The sequence below is a fragment of the Ctenopharyngodon idella genome, chromosome 19 (assembly GCF_019924925.1).
Source record: "Ctenopharyngodon idella isolate HZGC_01 chromosome 19, HZGC01, whole genome shotgun sequence".
Taxonomy (NCBI): Eukaryota; Metazoa; Chordata; class Actinopteri; order Cypriniformes; family Xenocyprididae; genus Ctenopharyngodon; species Ctenopharyngodon idella.
The window spans coordinates 11210464-11227696 of record NC_067238.1 but is presented as its reverse complement, the minus strand read 5'-3'; the positions used below and the strand labels follow the sequence as shown (position 1 = coordinate 11227696).

The 17233-nt window shown below is 35.3% G+C and overlaps 1 protein-coding gene across 1 annotated transcript; it reads left to right on the top strand.

The window, feature by feature from the left end:
- The first annotated feature begins 5339 nt into the window (after positions 1-5339).
- Positions 5340-16918, top strand: rcvrn3 (recoverin 3). Its single transcript, XM_051873501.1, has 4 exons — positions 5340-5867; positions 8166-8553; positions 15072-15183; positions 15731-16918. Exons 2-4 carry the CDS (start codon positions 8173-8175, stop codon positions 15811-15813), a joined length of 576 nt encoding a protein of 191 aa, XP_051729461.1. The 5' UTR covers positions 5340-5867; positions 8166-8172; the 3' UTR covers positions 15814-16918.
- The last annotated feature ends 315 nt before the right edge of the window (positions 16919-17233 follow it).

Here is a 17233-nt window from a genome sequence, read left to right as displayed (position 1 = left end):
AGTCCATACCTGACTCAACCACACCTGAAAAGCGATGAAATATTTAATATTCGTGAAGTGAAGATACCGAGAATCAAGGTCAGTTTATTGAATAATGCTTCTGAGGTCGATAAACGTTGTTTGTGTAATGTTTTTGAGTAGATAAGACTGTCTGTCTATGAGTGTTGAACGCACATGATTTTTCCTTGAACAAATGATAATGGACGAAAGTGCAGTGTTATGTTGGTCGCTTTAAAGTTAATAGTTTAGACGTGCTTCACATCTTTTTGCTTCAAGACCCAAAATAGTTTTCTAGAAAGGTACACACAGTTGTGTATCTGGCTTCATTTTGCTTAGTGTGTGTTATCCTTTTATTATTTGCAGTGTGCAATTTTACACTGTTATCGTATTATGTATCATATTATACTTTGTTCATAAATGCATTCATTTATATGTTACAGAAATATTTATTAGGCATACTGTATATTTGTCTCCAACAGTTACCATGGCATGTGCTGGTCTCAAACACTGCAAAGTGGCCCTGGGCTTTGCTGTTATTTTCGACATTTTTGGCTTTGCGGCCCTGTTTGTGGGGCTTTTTGTGCCACTGGAAACGAAGGGGAGAGATTTCGGGGACCTTCTTGTCTACACTGGGGCCGTCTTGGTACTGATATCACTTGGCGGTTGGGTCATGTGGTATAGTGGCAACATTGAGGGTATTCCAAAACAAAAGGATCTGAGCGGAATTGGCAATGCCGTGGAACGTTTGGCCCGCAACCTCAGCAGGAAAATATATAGTACACATCGTGTTCACAGAGGACCCTGACTTTTGACGTTTTATTTCTCATTTCTATTTTTTTATATATAAAAAGACTCCCTTAAAAGAAGATTTTTGTGCCTTACAGATTTGGACATTGAGATTCAAAGAAAAAATTTATTTGTCGAACTGAATATCCTGACCTTACACCCTGCTTAGGTAAATAGCTGTTGTACTTAAATAACATTTGGCCTATATTGTACTTTTTATCTAAATATGTTTTAATGTAATAGGCTACTATTGTAGTTTATTCAGTTACTATAGCCTACAACAAAGGTCAGAAAGAACGTTACTACACGATTGTTACAAGAAATTAAACTGTACTAGTGTTAACATGTATGCAACATTTTTAACATTTATTTTCTGTTTTAGCAATTCATGGCCAAAAGCAGTGTTTATTCTCTATAAAGTGTGTTTTAGTTATATTTTTAGTTATCAAAAAATGGATTCATTTTTAGCAAATTGTCAGTATTGTTTGTCTGTTAAATGAACATTTTCAAGTGGCCTATTTGTATTTAGACAGCAAATCGTGACCCACCAATCAGAGTACAATAATTTGCAGTACTTCATGTGATCTCTAGGTGGAGACAAACATGAACATTTCATGTTATGGCAAGAGTTGATAGCGGTCACGTGGCTTTTGTATGAATAAAAATTGTTTTGACCATTTTTGACTAATTAAAAATTAGTCAAAATTTTTTACTAATTAAAAGGCGTTTTAAATAAATGTATTGAATTACTTTCCCTTTACATTGTTCTTTGCCATAGATGGTGTGACATACAAAATAAATTTACAAATAAATAAATTACAAAATGCATATAAAAAAACATACAAAAACAATTTACCTTAAGCAAATTGTAAAACAAAACAAATAACAAAATGTTTGATGAATAAGAGTGCATTATTGTTATTTTTAATGCAATATCAAGTAGATCAACTTCTCTGCCTCTTCTAAAAGTGTCTCCAGTAAACAAAGAAAAAAGAAGCTTACAGTTAGTCTAAGACATAAACACACTGGGCTTTATTTAGCTCTAGGGTCTTTTCCTGTTTTACACTTGATCTCTGAGGGCTTTTCTTGTTTTAAGCCTTCTAATGGGATTGGAACTTATTAGCACATGTGGTCTAAAAGTGGCATTTCTGTGTGGTACAGACTGGAGTGAGTAAGGAAGATTTGCACTTAATGTGAGAAAAGTAAGCCTACTCTGTAGGAAAAGAGATACAAATGCAAATCAATGATAGTTATGCAATTTCCATAGTGCTAAATTAGTACATTGGTGTAATGCTGGAGCAAGCAAATAGTAGAAAATTTTTTTTTTGTTTGTTTTGTTTTTTGGTTGAGCTGGAAATCTTTGTTTGCAGATATGGTGGATCCCAAAGGTCAAATAACCACCTCCTTTCAAAAAGATTTGAATCTGTGAAATTAAACATCTTTAAAAATCATTTGGACAGATTTTTGAGATTTTTGAGGCTAACCATGAAAAATACTTATTTTAAATATTTATTAATTTGAGTTATTATTAATTTCAACATTTACTACGACATTGTTAGAATAAAAAGTTAAGTTCATATTTAATGGCAGCGGCTATTTGCACTAAGTGCAAAAAGCAATAGATGCTATTTACACTAAGTGAAAATAGCATATTTTCTTAGCGATAGATGCTATTTACACTAAGTGCAAATAGCTGTAGATGCTATTTACATTAAGTGAAAATAGCAATATATTCTATTTACACCAAGTGAAAATAGCAAAATATTCTATTTACACTAAGTGACAGCAGCATTTTCTTAGCGGTATGCTATTTACACTAGGTGAAAATAGCGATAGATTCTATTTACACCATGTAAAAGTATCAGTTCTTTGTAATAAGAGTAAATAGTAATTTGAGGCTATCTACACTTTATATCGGCAGATACTATTTGCACCTCAGTGTTTTTGTACTTTAACAATAATATCATAAAGTGTAAATGATTATATTTGTTAAAATTATTAAATGGATGCTGCCTTATTGGGAGAATAAAAACCCTCCCTACTCCTTCCCCTAACCCTACCCAGTAAACATTTTTAATATTATTAAACACCCGTTCACAGTTCATTTCCACTTTAGAACATTATTTTTATTTTTATTGAAAATAAATGCGAGCTCGGATAAAGGAGGATCGATCGCGTTAAAAGCCAGGTTTGCGAGCCTTACTCGCTGCGCCTTAAGTACTGCTGCGCCACTGAAGAACGTTAAATTTTGACTGTCTTTTTTAAAACTTGAGTGGCCCAACCAGACATTGGTGGGCAGAGCTAGTGTAAATAGTGTTTGCCAACAAGGGACGCTTGCACTTAATGTAAATAGACACTCCGTTATTTAATAGACATGAGCTAACATGAACTAACAATGAATAGTTTTATTTCAGTCATGACAACTCTCGGGATAGTTTGTAAAACATTTTATTAATGGAAATATAATGTATAGGTTTGGTCTTGGCCAAAGTGAATGGAAACGTGCTGCTGCTGAGAGAGAGGGAAACCCCCCTGTACAACCCAGTCTCATTAGAAAAACGTAGCCTACCTGTGGGAACGTTTTCGCGAGTCGCAAAATACGTACCAATACGTACATATCACTGCAGTTTCGATGTGAAATGTCCACTGAGTGGCTCTAAAAGCGTTTTCATTTTTTTTGCCGGAACAGATAAACGAGAATATGGTACATTTTTATGACGTTGGTTTTTATATGAATCACTGCAGTTCTGATTTGAAATTTGCACTCCATTGCGTTTTAAAATAACGTACCACCAACACTACACCTAAACCTACCCGATAGTGTTAACAAAAGCAAATGTGACATAAAAAGCATCCATAATCGTGCCGTTTTACCTTGTTTAGATCTCTCTTTGAGCTCTTTTACCGTAACTCGCCTTTCACGGGATTCGTACCCAAGGCTTCCTCGTCTTAAGTACAACTTATGTTAAAAAAAAGCGAAACATATGGAGCTGGTTAAGCAATGCAAAGTCCAAAATATATTTGTTTACAAATCATAATATTGTGCAAGGAGACATGAAAACGAGTCTTTATTAATCCATAATCTGACCCCGTAATCGTAACTGTATGAAAACGATTAAAAGCGCTTGCCGTTTTACTACCTCTAGTGTTCATTTCTGTTGGAAACTGCAGTGATATGTGCACATTGGTACGTATTTTGGCGACTCGCGAAAATGTTCCCACAGGTATGTCTTTCCTATGAGACCAGGTTGCCCTGTAACAGATCTAGGCAGGTGGTGCTGGGGAGGTGGAGGGTTAGAATAAGAATTTGCATAGCGTGCAGAGATAGTGCATTCGTTTTGAACAAAGTTTAATAAATACTGCATTGTTCATTGTTAGTTAATGTTAGTTAATGCATGAACTAACATTAGCTAATGGAACCTTACTATAAAGTGTTACCAGTTATGGTAAGAAAAATGATCAGACGTTTTTGTTTGTTTGTTTGTTTTTCTTTTATGGAACTACAAACCAACAAGCTGCTACATTACCAAATTTAAATGTAATATTTTGTGTTACTTAATAGCAAAAAAATATGCATTTAAACTGTATTTTATGTTAAGCAGCTCACTATGTTCACATTTGACAAAGAAAAAAGTAGTCTTTTGACAGTGCTTGTCTTAAGCATTGACCATAGATTAGGCATTAGCCACTATCGATTAGTCACAATAGATTAGGATTCCCTGTTAAATCTTGGGACATGCTGCTCACTGGGGAGCGTTTACACTAAATTGACATTATGTGGGATTAAATAAGTATAGGAAGACGTAATTAATTGTATACCAGTCATTATATGACCTGTGCACAGAAGCTTGGGATCCCTTTCCCTGTCACATGATCTTGTTCTTTCCCTCCTTAAACAACTCCTTTCTGCCATGTTTATTTCTGTGTTCCCTCTGTCATTATAGAGCAAAAGTTGAGGGATTGTCAGGTATGTGGACATTATCGTAGGCCAGACAAGGTAGACTAGGGACAGTAAGCTGATCAGAACAAGACTGTCAGGATGTATTTATGACCCAGAGAAAATCCAACGCTTAAAAAGGAGGAAAGATAAACTTAATGTTTGAGAAGGATACAGATTAAAAATAAGGACAGCTTATGAATGTCAATGGGAAACAGAAATGTCTTTTTCTGTTCTAAAATTACTTTTAAACAATTGTGTACATTATGGTGATATTAATGACTGCTATCATCCAAATAAAATAAAATAACAAAATAATGGGACTGAATTCAAGTGAGCAGATTTTCAACATTCAAATTTAATAAGTAAATTAATTAATTCAGGATAACTGTGACAATTTTTCCCAGTCATCTAAATGGCAAAAAGTCTCAGTTTACCTGAATTCACCCTAAATTAATAAATGTTTCTAATCAGGAATAATCTAATAATGATGCATCACATGAGAATTTCAAGTAAATTTCTTTGTCTTTTTATAACTGAATTTAAGATGAGTTTTTATCCCAAAGGTCACTAGATTAAGATGCTGTAAATCTGGCAACGCACCATGAGGGGGAAGACCATCACCACTTAGTTTAATGAGATTAATGAAGATCTGAACAGAAATCCCTCTCTCTGGACACTAATGTTTGACATCTCTTCACCCCTTAAGGGTATTATTGTGTTTCTGGAACTATGTTTTATATTTAAAGATGGCAATCTTTGCCATAGATAACACAACCAACACCACAAATAACAAGCTACAAAAATCTAAACATAAAACAAAACGTAAAAAATCTGTTATTGTGGCAAACAGTTGGCTGTATAGTACAATTCATCTCATCAAGGTGTACTTTATTTTAGCCATTTGTCAGCGCCTTTTAGCTGAAACAGTGAAAATGTGACTACAATGGAAATGGGGTTAAGAACAGAAACTGTGCATTATGAAATGTAAATCTCTTTCTGGCAGAGCCTTGTGAAATCTTGTGTAATTGACTTAACCCAGTATGGAGGGGTAGCCACCTCCTTCAATACGGCCTCATTACTCTTCCACACTCCACCTTGATTACTTGCCCCGTGATTCTTCATCCTTAAACCACAACCACAGGTAAGCATGTTGTTTTATATTTATACAGATATATATATATTTGGATTTCTCTCTAGAGTACAATAATAATCAGATCTTGCATATTCTTTACTAAGTTGCACATATTAATCATTATATCACTACATTAAACATTTGTTGAGGCATTCCAGTCAGTGGCTTACCCCATGCGACTTCTTACATCCTTCTGAGTTTATTTTATTACAGTGTTTTTTTTTTATTTTTTGTTTTTTTATTATTTCTTAATTCCTTTTAATTAACTCTGTCCACATTAAATAAAGCTATATGGAATTTAGGAAGGAACTTATATCAGGCTAAATCTGTAAAAAAAAAAAAATAAAAAAAACGCGTAGACTGAACCGCTTTTTGATTAGGACACTTTCATTTTTAATGAGTTGTAAGGCATATCCAATGAGTGTTTTTACTTGAGAATCTTGTTAATAGTTCACATAATGTCAGCTATGCACATAATAGTATGAAACCATAATTTGTATAAGTTACAATTTGTAAATTTCTGCGAACAAAATGTTGGACCCATAGATATGTATATATTATATATATATGGTACATATGGAACATATTTCAGAAGTGATGTATTTTTATTTCTAAAAAGATAAGTCACATTTCCTCTTTTTCTCCAAGGTCTATAGTGTTTTTCAGCAACACAGATACTAATTTATCAGCAGGAATGGTATCCACCTTTTTCCTATACGCCCCATGATGCTTTGCATGAGTTATGGGAGTAACTTCTGTTAAACTATAAACAATCAGCAAAAGGTTAACACTATGAATGCAATAATAAGTGTTTTCACAAACTGGGTACAATGAGATGACATTATTCTATTCACCCTTCAATCATTGAACATTAAAAGGAAATTTAAAAGTGTAAAGGCATTAATAAATTACTACAACAGACAATGAATAATACCAAAATCTTGATTATTTCCACAGCAAAATTATGGATGCATTAAAGGGATAGTTCACCCAAAAATGAAAATTTGCTGTTAATTTACTCACCCTCAGGCCACCCAAGATGTAGGTGTGTTTTTGTCTTCAGTAGAAATGTAAAGAAGATTTTTAGCTGAAACCATGATTCTTGGTGATTTATATAATGCAAGTCAACAACTACTGTCACTTTGAGAGTAGAAAAAAACATATACAGGCAAAACAAAATGAATACCTGTGGCTTCTGACGATACATTGAGGTCTTATGAAGTGTAACGATCAGTCTGTGCAAGAAACTAAACATCATTTACAACATTTTTACCTGTAATCCACAGCCTCGGCAAACGGTCCTGAGCGTGTTCATGGCAGTCTGGAGCGCAAACTTCCTGTCGCATAATGACGTATGCTGACGCTGTGTTTGTTTACAACAGAGAGGGAAGACATGCGTGTTGTACTGTTCATCAAAGAAGTACTTTCTTGTGCTTATCCTGGATGCCACAACCTACATAAAAAAATTAAGATTATGTTCACTTGCGTGATCTCAATTGGGAAGGTTGACTTTTCACAGATTCCGAATGTTTGAGCTCCTGTGCATACGTCATCATGCGACAGGAAGTTTGCGCTCCAGACTGCATCGAACGCGTTCAGGATCATTTGCCGAGGCTGTGGATTACAGGTAAAAATGTTGTAAATAATGTTCATTTTCTTGAGTTTCACATCATAAGACCTCGATGTATCGTTATGGAGCCACGGGTATTCATTTTGTTTTGCCTGTATATGTTTTTTTGACTCTCAAAGTGACGGTAGCTGTTGACTTGCGTTACATGAATCACCAAGGACTACAGTTTCAGCTAAAAACCTTCTTTACTGTTCTATTGTAGAAAAAAAGACAAGTACATCTTGGATGGCCTGAGGGTGAAGTAAATTAACAGCAATTTTTCAATTTTGGGTGAACTATCCCTTTAAATATCGCTGCAGTAATATATGTTGCCTTAATCAAATATGTTCATTAACTGCAGCATTGAGTGATAAAACCTCCCATAATCTAAAACGCATTAGGCTCATTATGAAAAAGTTGGATACTCGAGTGAAATAAACATGACTACGACAAGAGATTAACAATGACAGGGAACTGTATGGACTGTAAATGGTCCCTCTCTCTCTCACACACAATACGGCAAATTTTTAGGAAGATGTTTGGTATTATGGCATTATTTCATGACAAATTAGAAAAAAAAAAGAGGTAAAATATGACCCACACTTGTTCTTCTCAGATTCAGTCAAATTCACTCCTGTACACTTTTTTTTTTTTTTTTTTTTTTAATCTTAAGAAGTTTTCTTTTATATTTCTCAAAGGGAAGCCATGGGAAACGCACAGAGTGGAGGGATTCCCAAAGAGATTGTGGATGACCTCAAGCTGACCACCAGGTTCTCTGAAGCTGAGATCACCCAGTGGTATGAGAACTTCCAGAAGCAGTGTCCTACAGGTCGCATCACACTACAACAGTTTGAGGAGATCTATGCCAAATTCTTCCCCGACAGTGATGCCAAGGCCTATGCCCAACACGTTTTTCGGTCCTTTGACACCAATGATGATGGAACATTAGACTTTAAGGAGTATGTCGTTGCTCTTCACATGACCTCCTCAGGCAAGTCGACCTTGAAGCTGGAGTGGGTCTTCTCACTGTTTGATGTGGACAAGAATGGTTACGTCACAAAACCTGAAGTGATTGAACTCAGCGAGGTAAGACATTGAATAGATTTCAAATAAAATGCACAAGAACAGCTGCTGAAGGAGCTGTGTCCTACTGGACAAACTACCATACCACAGATTTACTCATTTCCCAACATATCCATCATAGCATGTATTATGAAAAAATATTATGCTTTTCTATCTTCCTGATATTCTTTGTTAGCTTGAAGAGTGTAATTTCTTCACCATTTTAAACAATGCTTGAAGTGGAAAAATAAAAGTTCCAGTACTCCCGATGCTCAGTTCAAAACGCATTCCTGAAGAAGGGAGGGCGTGGCGGGCTTCCATACATGCAACATGTTGGAAGTGTCAGTACACTAAAGGGAAAAATAGAAAAGTGCCAGTACTACGCATACCGGCATTTCAAGTAGAGGTGCACCGATACTAAATTTCTCTGCCGATACCGATAGCCGATTATTCAGAATGATATACTGAGAGATTGGTTTTTCTTAAGGAAAAAAAATCTCTCCCAAATAATAACTATACAGGGAACCCTCTCATTTGGTACACTACAATATTAGAGGTTACAATTAACAACAGAAGTTTTATATTCAGCTGCTGTTTATTTTCAGATATACACTCAAATAAAAACTGAAATGTTTGTATAAAACTTAGTATCACATAAGGTAGTTTTCATAAGCACTGGTTGTCTTCATGGCAAATTTACATAAACATAATTTACAGTAAATAAGCTCCTCTCTAGTGTTTTTTTATATATAGCTAAGGAACTGTGATCATTGGAAAACATTCCTGAGGTAAATTTGACATGATGTCACAAGCTGTTTTATTGACGTCTTTCCGCGGTTGAAGCACAAATAAAGTGATTACATGAGACGTGATACATTCTGGTAAGTTGTACTAGGCTATATCTTTCAACATACCTTTGATATTCATGCATGTTTTTCGAGATATAACTTGTATTGAAGAGGAAGAAAAGACTCGCGCTCCGAGCTGCCGCCTGAACTGAGGCATTACAGCGATCTGACACTTCACATTTAAGAGCGTCAAAACGCCATTTATTGTTTGAATTTCATTATAAAATGGACAGAATTTGAAAACTGAAACAGAAGTAACAAAGCCTTTTGCGATTATTGGACGGGAGGCGCTACAAATAATATTTGATGTAGCAAAAAATAAAAATAAAAACGCAGACCTGCATGGCAACCCTGGCTTGAAATACGGGTGATTCATAGGGTCAAAAAGAGCCTGCTTCAGCGTCACTATTTTTAAACTGTTAATGCGTTAAAATTCAACACAAAAGCTAGTTTGCCAACCGCCAAGAAGAAGAAGAAGAAATTCAACACAAGAGTGATTTTCTTCACACACAGTATGTATGAGTTGCAGTCTGAACACGTTTTTCCGCACCCTTTTGAGTGACAGGATATAATCGGCCCTGATCATCGGCCGTTTTTAAACAATTGGCCGATGGCCGATAGTGATAATAATAGCTTTTATCGGCCGATACCGATTGTTGGTCGATACATCGGTGCATCTCTTATTTCAAGCACTGATTTTAAACAGGTTTCCCCCTGAACACTCCCTCCATCTGTTATTGGTCAGACAGATAGTCCCGCCCCCAGACTTATTCATTGATTAGTCAATGTTAATGTGTTGTTCTGATAATAATAATAATAATAATTAATTCTTATTTATTTATTAGCCATGCAGTTGGTGGGTAAATGTACAGTCAGAACAGAAACTTGTGGAACAACTGCGATTATGAAATTAAATGCCAGACTATTAATTAAATGAAGAGTGATGGCATTTTATGTAGAGATAATTAAAGGTACATTTAAAAATGCCAACACTTTTTGTGAATACATTAAGATAAAACATTAACGTAAACTCTGTCCACAGTAAAGGTGCATTTAAATTTTGCATTGTTCTGAAATTTTTTTGGGTGAAATGCAGCCATTACTGAATCCATGTGGTCGGGAGTTTCAAGCTCAAACTCTTTAAAATTGGGGGTGATTCGGATTGGCTGTCAATGTTTTTTATCATTCATCATCTGGGAAAATTTTTTTCTGAAAGTGATTCTGGTTTTACTGTGTCGTTATGGTTATAGTTGTGTTGTGGACTTCGCTTTTCTCAGAGAAATAGCATTAACATAAACTCTCTCAGACAGTAAAGGTGCAACCACAATTACCATTGCTCTGTGAAATTTTACAGGCAAAATCAGGCCATTTCTGAATTAATGTGATCGGGGGTTTCGATTGAGGCCAAAAAGGTTCCTCACACAGATTTCGCTCGTGTTCAGTTTGGTCACACAAATCTGCTATGTTTACCAACAGAAAGTTGCTTGATATGAAAGTGACTTCTGTGTGAGCAGTCAGTGATTCATATATTGCTACACGATTGACAATGAACAACTGACCTTTTTAGTCTGCAAAATTTCACCAGTGTGCTTGGTGGGGCTGGGAAGTTTGTCTGGTGGGGCGACACCTCACCTAAGCTATAAGGGTTCACGGCTGATTGAGTGTGTCTCAGACGCAGAGTCAGGTCGTTTCGACAGTGACGATTAAACCATAAAGAGCATTTAACATCAAAGCTGACCTAAGATCAGTGATTAAAGCATGGAGTGACATCACCCTTAAGCCCAAGCTCTATAAGAACTCATTGCAGAGGGAGGCAGAAGGATTCGGTGGTGGGTACTATGGGAGAGATAAGCGCCTCAATGTGCAATCAGGATTTAAGACCATGGGCACAGGGGGATTCAATGACATGTCAACTCTTAAGCCTTCTTCTCAGAAATGGCCGATCAATTTCCCAGGGAATAGTTTAGGGTGTTGGACAGTGATGTTGCAGATGAATCAATAGAATAAATGATATCCCTTATTTATGTTATATCATCTGGAGACAGTCAACTTTTATAAAAAAAAAAAAAAAACAGTGTAACATTACATCAAAGCAGGGCTTTCTTTTGGATTACGACAACTGGGAATGCTCTGCGATCCTGTTGCGAATAGTTAACGTGTTCTTGCATTACGGTTGTTGTACGCGAGTACTCAAGGTGACAATAGAGTTTCCTTCAAATGCCTGTGCCATTAAACCGTGTGTTTAATTCAGATAAACTTCGAATTGCTCAGCAAGATTCTCTTCAAAAGAAGAATGCTGAGAATGCGACTTATGTTTGTGTTGCGTTATGAATTGTGTTCTGAGATGTTAAGCCCTTATTTTGACTTGTTTATTGGTGTAGACCCTGGTGAAAAAAATATACTAAAATGTATTTGAAATGCATTTATTTTGTGCTAAGTATACTACAAATACATTAACATATTTATGTGCTAAATAAAAATGCCCTGCAATTGTACTTTCAGTATTAAACTGGTATACTTAAAGTCTGCTAACTAATTTTGTACTTAATGCACTTTAATTGTGTGGAAGTAGTGCTGAGGTCCAACTAAAGATATACTTAAGTATATTTGATTGTGCTAAAGTGGAACTATTGCAAGTATACACTTTAAATATCTTGCATTTAAAGACTGATATTATACAAAGATCATACAATCCTTATTAATAGTGATATTAAAACACCTTTTAGGCATGATATTAAGAAATGTGCATTGTGCAATAAATAAATATTACAAATAAAGTTTAATTGTAATTTTATATCAGTATGTCTTAAGTGATACGTCAATAAATATGTTAATGGATTAGAAGTATACTTATGTATGAAGTATGAAATAAATGAATTTTAAATAGATTTTGGTAAACAGATCTCCCCAAAATAAAAATAGTTTCATCATTTACTCACGTCTTTCAAAACCTGTATAACTTTCTTTCGTGGGGAACAGAAACAGAAAGTTCACACTGCATCGCATTCAATAAAAATTAATGGGGGTTGTCGAGTTCCAAAACGACTTAAGGCCCGTTCACATCAGGGAAGATAACTATATTGTGTCCACCTCAACAAAACATAACGTCCTGTTTATTGTAGCCGCAGTTATGTTGTCTGCAGCTTTAAATGCTCAAGCTCTCTAATGTTGGGTGGATTCTGATTGGCTTCTGTTAATGTTTTAATCATTCACCATCTGGAAAAAAAACATTCTGAAAGTGATTCCAATGATATCATTCCTCTGTGTCCTTATCATTATAGTTGTGATGTGGACTTTGCTATACTCAAATGATCAGAACGATTATTGAAACTTTATAGTTATAGTTACTGTTCTTGGTATGAACAGGACTTGCGCACAATATTCCAAGTCTTCTGAAGTGAACAGACCGAAATTAAAATTGTTATTTACTGAAAATGTTCTCATTTCCTTTTCAGTATGTTTTGGATAATTTAATTGAAAGTCTGTTCATTTTAGTTTTTCATTTATAATACCTTTTCACACTGTTCAGAATCATGCAGATTTATATTTTGGTTTAGAAGAGCACTCCAGATATGACTGTCCTCTTTATCTTGCCAAAGCTCTTAAGTAAGATTGGCACAGCTGGCACCATTTCATCTATTTGTATTAACCTATTGTTAGGTAACTTCAGTTATATTAGGGTGAGCCGAATCAGCATGCAAACAAGCAAGTTAAGCTCTAAAGAAGGAGCGAGACATATATAGCACTCAGGCCAAACAGATAAGAGAGCTGAGGGAATGTGGGGGAAAATAAATTTAGCGCATAGCCTAAACAGAATCCATTAAAACTGAGCTAAGCATGGATTACAGAAATAAAAGATTTGGAAATACACCTTTGTGCGTCATAAGATGTTGTCCAAAGAATAGGCCCATGTAATGTCCAACAACAGCATCACCATAACACCATAAAAAATCTCTGACTGAACAGAAAAGGTCATAATAATTATTTATTAAAGGAATACTATTACTATTTTACTATAGCTATTTTAAAGAATACTGTTAGTGTACTCAGGGTCGTCACTAGCGGGGCAAAAGGTGGTGATGATTTTACTGAGGGAGAACCCCTCCCGAATTAGATTTCTAAAATCTCTACCCCCCACAATTCATGGGCCCCAGTAACCCCAGCTATGGCCCTGACTATAATATTGTATAAAGTAATTTATACAACAGTTCTTTCTGGTTCTCAAATGATTGGCTGAGAGGTCTTTCCAGCCATGCGATATTCTACCAATATCGGCAGGGAACCGTTTCACCGGCGGATGAGTAAACCCACCATATTTTTATAGATACTACTGTTATTTTGTACTGGAATTTAGTTTTAAGAGTTTTTTAGGCAAGAATATAGTTATTTAGACCTCAGATATGCGATTTATATGTAAACATAGCCCCTATTTGAAAATTTGTTTAGACACTTTCTGAGATGCGAGCTCCAGGCCATCAGCGACCATTCAGCACTCATGTACCCACAGAGAACAGCTTCATCTCAGCCAGTCCTTTAGGAATTTGCCACTAGCTCTTATGTAGATAATGTTTAAACATGAGGTATAATTCGTTTTAGGTATGTCAAACGGACAATCTTTGGTCTTATTAATCTAATACTTGTTCCAGAGCTAACAGATTTGGCTTAAAGGCTATATTAACTTTCATAACTTTATATTTACATTGAAATTAAATCCTGTACGAACTACAGCGCTGCTTTTGTACGTTTGACTGAACTGTTTGCTTGTGTTTATTTCCTATTTTACTTCTTATACTGTTATAATGGCTATTGTTGTTAATTTAAATATTATTGTTCAATAATTAATATTTTATATAAATATCATGCCGTATTTTTTTGGTATTGAGAAAGAGTCCATTAGGGATTTCGACTTCAGTGAAAGTTACATTAATACGCCATGAGATGGCGGCAAAGACCATCTTTATGAATATCCATCGCAAAGACTTTTATATTGGAATGGACTGAAACAAGGAAACAAGGACATTTTTACTTTAAACATCTTATGAGACGCAACTGACAAATGCATTGACCTGCGCTGTCATGGGAATGTCTTAAATGTTAAAAGGACAAAGACAAAAGGTATCGCTTTCCTCAGCGGACATTCAAACTGATTTTGTGGTTATGAATATAAGACTGACCTGAAGAATATCACCTAGATGCAGGTAATACACTCGCTCAGGTGATCTCTCTCTCTCATAATACTCTACATATTACAGTGAGTTTCAACGAAGCGACTCAACGTTCCTTCATTACTAGTTCTGAAGTGACGTTTTAGAATTAGTAACGGAGGCTTGGGCTCAACTGTTAAACTGACGGAAGGAAGTAGTTCCTCACAAAAGAGGGTTTTTAAAGACACTCCATTGTTGTTCTTATTTATTTACACACTTGTGCCATCGAACTAGTGTAAATGCAATATTACACTCGTAGCCATGCAATATGGCTGTATATCAGCACACTGTGATTGCCTACGGCTGAATCACAGCCGTGTTGATATACCGCCATATCGCACGGCTACGGGTGTGATATTGCTCATATAATGTTTTATGGGTCTTGACATTTTGCATGTTAATAAAAAATTTTTAATTTATTCTAATTCAGTGATTCCATGACTTCATTCAAGCCAGTAACTTGATTCAGCTTTCTCTGATTTCCCATCAGGCCCTTTTCAAACTCATACCCAAAGACAAGCAGGCAAATCTTCCCAGTGATGAAAGCACGCCAGAGAAAAGAGCAGAGAAACTCTGGGCCATCTTTGAAAAAAAGGACAATGGTAAGAAAACTAAAGATGATCTTTTCTTAGTTGTTATTTATGGAAGCTTGTTACCGCCATGTAATAAAAAATAGAAAATAATAATTTGGACTTTATAACTCACAATTGTGGGTTTATATCTTACAATTCTGAGAAAAAAGTCAGAATTTTGAGTTTATTTACCTTGCAATTCTGACTTTTTCAGAATTGTTAGATATAAATTCAGAATTGCAAGGAAAAAAGTCTGAATTAAGATGTAAAATCGCAATTGTGAGAAAAAAGTGTGAGTTTGTATCACAACTCTGAGATAAAAAGTAAGATTTTTTTTTTCCTTTTCAGAATTGTGAGATATAAACTGCTAAAGTCCTAAAGTCCAAATTGCAAGATAAAGTTAGAATAAACTCGTAATTCTGAGAAAAGTCTTAATTGTGAGATAAAAAGTCACAATTTTCTTTTTTATTTATTATTTATCAATTTTTAGTTTTAGTTTTTTCCGTGGAGGAAACAAGCTTCCAAAGATATTAGCATACAGACAACACTTACAAAGTAAATTCTCTCACGCATGCAGAGCGAGTCGCAGAGGGGGAGTTCATCCAAGCCGTCCAAGAAAGCGAAGCTGCACTACATCTCATTCAGTATGATCATAAATGATCCAACATAATCATAATCATGTCATGCTTGACTTCACGTGCATTTGTTGTATATTAAATGTGCTCATTAAAGATTCACCATCCTTAATTTGTGTCGCCATTGTGTTCTGCTAGTTTCACAAATCTTTTTATTAAGCAATAGGTATCTGTTTAAAAAATAGTGCATTCCATTTTGATTGATATATTTGGTATATTTGATTTCTGTCATGCATTTGTTGAATTAGAGGTTTGCACGGCACTTCGTTTAATCACACACCCTATAGAGTAATTCTAATAGACTTTATTTTAGATTGTAGTTTGTAGATTTATGTTCAGTTGAAGTATGTCGTTGTTTAGTGTCTAGTGGGGTACCAAAATGTGTTGTAAGTGAAACCGATGAAGTTGTTGAAATTGTTTGATTATTCTCCCACATTAAGATATGGAGTCATTGCTTTTTATTTTTATTTCATCCAAACAAGCTTTACATGGTTTATTTTTGCACTATATTACATTGTGTTCCTAATATTATTGCATTACAGTGCTGTAAAGATGACGTATCACAAGTATTTTTTTTTTTTAGACAGCTAACGTTTTTGCAATTGCTTGTATACTTTAGCATAACCTGAATATGCATGCTGTAACCTAACCATCAAAAAAACATTCACTTAAAACATAAGAAAAAGTGTTTCTCCTCTTTTGTCCTTTGTGATTTTGATTTTCTTTCATACCATTTCTCATTCTCTTCATCTCTCGCTTGATCTCTGTCTCTTACTGGGGAGATTATTCACATAATCTTCTGTCCAGCTTTTGAAAGCATCTGTCTAAAGCTGCTGGAATTCCTGTTTGTTGTAATCTGTCCATCACTCCATCTTGTTGTATATTCAGATTATGTGATATTGTGCTTGGTTCTCTTATTAAAAAAGCAAAATATAATGAAGTAAAGAATGATTGTACAGATTGACATAACCTAGAGAGCCAGATGTCATCCGAATGAGCCTCCCAGACATAATTGAAAGCGCAAATGTTCTTAGGATTCCTGAAGCTAAAACCCTTGAGCTGAATCGAGTGAACTAGTGTTGGGGTAACGCATTACAAGTAACTTGAGTTATGTAATCAGATTACTTTTTCAAGTAACTAGTAAAGTAACACATTACTTTTTCACTTTACAACAAAATATCTAAGTTACTTTTTCACATTAACTGACAGCTCTCCTGTCCCCATGTTGAGAGAAATAAAGTGCAGAGGTGTTGTGTGCACTGTGTAAACATTATGGTTAAGGCCCGTTCACACCAAGACCGATAACTATATTTGCGTCCACACCAACGAATGACAATGGTCTGTTTATTCTAAGCTCGCCTCACGCGCCGCGGTTTCAAAGCGTGTACAACTTATTTTTGGTGTTCTTGTTGCATTTACACAGCTTTAACCAGCAGTGAGTGAAT